This window comes from Gigantopelta aegis, chromosome 4 (genome assembly GCF_016097555.1).
Source record: "Gigantopelta aegis isolate Gae_Host chromosome 4, Gae_host_genome, whole genome shotgun sequence".
NCBI lineage: Eukaryota > Metazoa > Mollusca > Gastropoda > Neomphalida > Peltospiridae > Gigantopelta > Gigantopelta aegis.
Window position 1 is genome coordinate 28,787,100 of NC_054702.1, and position 6,000 is coordinate 28,793,099.

Here is a 6,000-nt window from a genome sequence, read left to right on the forward strand (position 1 = left end):
AAAAAAAATTATGAGTTCAAGTATCCGCGATAAGGGCAACTTTGGGAATCTTTATTGGGAAACTGTTGGGTCGTAATTGGGAAAAGGTTTGATATTGGATTTGGAATTTACGTTAGGGGAATGGGGCCGATGAACGGCCCCAAAATGTATGGTAGATTATACCCATCCGATAGGTACCTAAAGGGGGGGTCAGTGGGGCAAAGAAAACGGCCGAAGTGATCGGGTTGACATTACGGAAACCGAAAACGGCCGAAGTGATTCTCATTTAAAAAAAAAAAAAAAACCCAAAAAAAAAAAAAAAAAAAAAGACTGAAAAAATAATTTCCACAATTTCTCTGACGACGGAAATCCGTCTCATGACGGACAGTTAACAGCCATGCATTTATTTATTTATTAATATACATACATTGTTTTTTTGCTTACTTGATCATTTGAACCATTAAGACACAACAAAGTATATTACTCTACGACAAAATGTAAACACACGTTTCCGAACATTGTTGTCCGCCATTTTGTTTTTTTCGCTCAGCTCAGTTCGGTTTTATTCGGTTGGGTAAATTCCTAGGATGCGTTCGATTGAGTGCTCGCTGTAAATCGATGCAACAGTTCATGCAAGCACTTTATATAAATTAATCAATTACACTTCAACACTTCATCTTTTCACCAAACACTGAAGACTGGGGTATCAATTTCTTAAAGGTAAATATGACTTTTTGTTAAGCTATGTATACTAGAGTAGATAAAGTACAGTTCCTTTAGGATAAGTGGAACTGGCCCAAACTTTATCTACATTCTTTCCTCTTTTTATATATATTTTTTTACATTACAAATTCCACTCAACCTTTTTATTTTCACTTGCAAATAGAGTTTATTAGAAATTTGCAAGAAAAATTAGGCAGAGTTACATCCCCTAACCGCGTTCCAGTTCCGGCGCATTCCGCTAACAGCTGGCATGGCCGATGACCACAGTTGTTTGTGAATCTGCAGCTGAGATTTATGCATGCCAGCCCCTGGCATCATAAGTGTCCCACCTATGCTTTAAAAATAAAGAATGATACAGGTCAAAATTAAGTTGGATGAAATTACGTTTTGTTATAATCTATTTTTAGAGGGGATATTTCCATTTCAATGTCACAGACGTTGGTATACCACGTGACCGTTATCATTTTGGTTCGGTTTGTTTTCTCGTGCACGGTTCGCGCAATCAACATCCGATTTGTTGTTGTTCATTTGTGAGATTTTTCTTCACAGTTCGTGAACATTTTCAGTAACAATAAAGTTCAGACAAGTAAGTGTCTCAATACAAAATGTTGCAAACCCTTAAAACCAATAATTTTGCTAAGTCTTACGATATCTAGAGAGGGGATACAACCAGGACAGAACAGTTGGAACATGTCCAGGAGAGGTGAAAGGAACGCACCCCAAGTCTGTGAAATTTGTCGTGACGTAGGCATTGTTGTGCTTCAAGCGACATCTACCGGTGACATCAGAATACTAACTTTCAAAATTATTTCAAGCAATTGGGACATGGAGATTCCCATGGTATTTATCAATATAAAACATGGTTTTTTCACTCCATTTGATAAAAACGTGATCTAAGTGTGCTACAAGTTTGTAGATTAACCAAATTATAATTTATTTTCGCTGGATGGAACTAGGGTGTGCGGCTTTAACCAAGCTATTTCATATTACCAGTTTGCATTATTTTATTTATGTCCACATGTCTTACTTTACATCAAAACATGACATTAAAAATTTTTTTATAAAAAAAATGAATAAATGCTTTACATAATATGATAATAACAGTCTATCTCTCTATGTTAAGGCCAAAAAAAAAGAAGAAGTTTGTTTCAGGTAACATGGCCAAAAAAAGTAGGGTAGGTAGGTAGGATTTCTTTCTTCTTTTTTTTAGTTCAAAGAAAGGTTACCCTACCTTAAATGTGTTTGCCAGAGAAAAACTCAGTCTCAAGATGAAAGACATGAAGGCAAGCTGTCTGAAAAATCTTAGTTTACTCTTTGCAGCCAGAGAGAAATAAAAACAATCTCACTGTCAATGTCAGTTTTAAGTTTCACATGCCATTTTCAAAAGACAGGAAAACAAAAAAAGTTCAAACTATTCCTTTCACCAATAAAAGTCAGTAGATGACTGCACAAAAACTTCACAGCTTTGTCCAGTTTTGTCAGAGGATGACTGCACAAATTTGTCCAAGTTGGTCAATAGATGTTTGCACAAAAAGTTCTGATTTAATAAGTCAGTAGATGACTGCACAAAAAATTCACAGATTTGTCCAAGTTGTATTGGAAATAACAAAACAATACTAAGTTTGTGTGCAATTTACAAATCAATCGGCTTAGAAATGAATAACTTGTGTAGTAAATTTCATAGTAATAAAAAAGGCGTTCCTAACCCGAGTACTTTAATGTTTATTAGCCTATTGAACGGACCCATGCTAAAATCACTAAAATTAATTTATTCCCAATTAACTGAAACACTGAAATAAATGTGAACTGTTTTAATGTTAGCGGTTATTCTTGAATATTCCGTTTATTTAATTATTACCCATGCTCAGCAGTTGATAGGCCGGCCTATCTACATCACTGGCGTAGGAAGCGCCATCGATGGTTTATATATTAATTTTATACGTGTGTGTACCCACCCACCCCACTTTCTGATATCTTCCTACAAGCTACACCCGTGTATATTAACAAATTCTGGGTACTAGGCCTAAGCAGTAGCCAACAACGAAAATTGTACCAAGTCTTCTTCAAATGACCTTCACTTTTGCATGTGGAAAAAACGTGATGACTTGTAGTCTGTGCATGTGGTATCGAGAAATCCTTTGTTGTTTTGTTGAGATCGCACGTTGTTTTTGGAAAATAAACCTACATTGTATGAGATGACTGGAGTTACGATAATACGATATATTTTCCTCTATAGGCCTACAGTATTTAGCAGTTTGTAATAAAACTATTAAAAGCCGTTTAATCGCCACACACGTTACCGTATTGTCATACGATCTCGTGTGTCACCAATTACTGTGGTACCTAATAAGAGCACGTGTTATTAACAGTGTTCTACACACGGTTTTATAACTTACTCTTCTTTGGCTAGTGGACAAACACAATTTACTAGCCAAGCTTAAAATGTTACTCGCCACAGTGCGACACTGCTCATTTTGTATCATTTATGAATGTGTTATAAGTATCTGGATTGTTTTCGCCAAATTACTAAAATCAACGATGAGTTCCGAATTGTACCGACAATTAATACGAAATTCACAGTGATCAATCGGACAACTTCGTAAATAGTGAAATGTTCCGACTGCACAATGATGTCAACAAATTTCATTTGTTTTCGCTGCTAGGACTCTGAACGCACATGGCAAATAATTTAATACTTACACTTTACAGAATTTTGTAGGTATGTATTATGGAAATACCAGTACCCCCGGCCCGTAATCATATCCCTAACCCTGACCCTAACCCTAAAATTTATAAAAAAATAAAAAACAATAATGAAATTATTTATCATTGTTTGTAGATCCTCAGACCGGGGCGTGCACCAACTTAATAGAGAACACCTGGTGGTGTATCAAATGGCAACTACCCAAAACCCACACAAGATGGACTTCGTTCGACTTACACCTGACTGAGTACATGTATCGGTGTTTGAGGAGGAAAGAAGAAAACCTGTTTGAGACCTTTCTCGCCGACATAGGTCGTCTGTACCCTTGTTAAGGTTAGTGTTTTAGATAATAGTGTAGTATTCCAAAATGGCCGCTGGTAAGGACTAACGGTATTCGCCGGTTATTGTACATTCCTCAAATTTATTATATACATCAGTACATGATAGTATTCCTTTTTTATTGCTATATTGAGGTAAAGTATAGTTTGTGTTCCGACAGTTTAAAAAAGAAACATCAACAGTTTGATTGTTGTAAATTGAACTGGGGAAAATACGGTACTCTTGCCCAAATCATTTATTTTGTTTGGCCTAAAGACAAAACCATGAAAAACAACTTCAGGCTAAATATTTATTTAAACTACCTGGAAAGTTGATACTATTTTAATATTAAATAGCACTGTAGTGGGGGTATTATGGCAAATCAAACCATGCATATTAATACCAGACATTGGCTTTTTTGGTATAAGGGAAATATTCCAAGAATGTGGAGTATCAAGTAGCAATTTCAATTTGTAATCAACAATTGACGTGCAATATTTAATTCCATACCTCCGCATCTTGGGCAACTTCCATCCGCCTCCAGGGATCCGCTAACTGAGCCAGCGGCATTGTCGGATTGAAGAGAGGAATCTTGAACGAATTTAACAGAAATTGTCAATGTTCTAAGTAATGTTTCGACCCTAAAGCCGACCAAGATGGCGGCTGTTTCAGGAAGAGGCTGGGGAATCCACTTCCTGTGATGTAAGAAAAGCCCACACAAATATTTTTCCGGGAACCACCGCGACATTGTCGGAAGACATCGGCAGGTTACGTTATTTCTAAACCTTTACCGTAGCCGTGGGCGTAGTGTGCAAAGATCCATGTAATACATTTTTTATTCTTAGTTTTTTTTTTTAAATTAAACAAAATGTTATATAATTTTATTATAGGCCTACCAAAATAATTATATTATATAGTACCAAATTACTAGCTGTCATTGAAATGATTGACAGAGAATAGACTAGTCCATCCTATCCTTTAAGCGTTTTTTGTTAATAATTTCAGTTTGGTTTGATGTAAGAAGAAAAGTAAAAGTAAGTGTTTTTGACACACATACACACACACCCTCCCCCCCAAAAAAAAAAAAAAAAAAAAAAAAGAATAATAATAATAAAAAATAAAAATAAATAAATAAAATAAAAAATTAATAATAAATAAATAAATAAATAAAATAACCCACTATTTTTGTGTGTAAGTTACAAAACAATCGGCTCAGAAATAAATAATTTGTAGTAAATTCCATAGCATGAAAAAAAGGTGTTCCTGTGGGACGGACTTAGCGCGTGCAGACAATAAGTGCGCAGGGTGTGAGCAATATTTCTTACACACCCATTGGTGAGAACACCATGCGTAATTTTACGTGTACGTGTATTAATAATTTCAAAACATACGACTGGCTACTCCTAGGTGATGACTAGGTCACCAATGCCATACGTCCAATAAAAAACAACAGCACGGTGGAAATCTATTACACTGTGATGTATAGTTAACCTGGCAATCATGCGTCTGTGAAACGTAAGCCAGCTACAGGTGCAAAGGGTTGTGAATATCTTTTAGTCGATAAAGATGTTAAAATTCCTCTCTCCACTGTCTGTCTGTCTGTCTCTCTCTCCCCCCCCCCCCCTCTCTCTTTAGATGGGTCAGGTCATGCTCCACAGGAAAATACATTGAAAAATTTAAATGTTCTAGGGGTGTTTTGACCCCACCCCCTCAGCATATATTTTAGAATTTTATAAACAAGCTAGAAAGGCTCACCTATTTTATCAGTTTGGTGAAAGACAGAAAATGAGGCCGAATTTTCTGCAATACACTTCAGTGTATAAGCAGAAATTTTCACTGAACCACCAGACAAATCTACTTGTCCGCTAATACTTTCACTGTCCAAATAAATTTTTAATTTTATTCAAGTGCAATGACATTAGTTTTGATTGCTCAAAATGAAACAGCATTGAACATTTTCACTTGTCCCCTGGACAACCAGTGAGGTACATTTTGCTTGTCCAAGCAGATTTTCACTTGTCAGGACAAACGGACATGGGCTTATTTAGAACACTGTATTTTCACACCTAGGGTCTTTGCAGTGTTACTGGGGTGAATAGATTCATCCACACCAACTTAATTCTGTTCCCAAGAACCAAAGTGTGCAGTCTCAAATGTAATCAGTTCTGAACAAACACAAATGGCCCTAAAAATCAAACGGAACAATCTGGTGGACCACCCCCACCCAAAAAAAAAAATCCCCAAGAAAAACTAATAAAATAACACACACACCCCCC

At 36.2% G+C, this 6,000-nt stretch overlaps 1 protein-coding gene across 1 annotated transcript in view; it reads right to left on the reverse strand.

Annotated features, from left to right (window-relative positions):
* LOC121370320 (ribosomal protein S6 kinase 2 alpha-like) overlaps window positions 1–4,381 on the reverse strand; it is a 39,567-nt gene extending 35,186 nt beyond the window's left edge. The window contains exon 1 of the mRNA XM_041495464.1: window positions 4,235–4,381. Within this exon, the coding sequence (XP_041351398.1) occupies window positions 4,235–4,294 (60 nt within the window). The 5' untranslated portion in view covers window positions 4,295–4,381. The remainder of the gene's footprint in view (window positions 1–4,234) is intronic.
* Window positions 4,382–6,000: the final 1,619 nt, after the last annotated feature.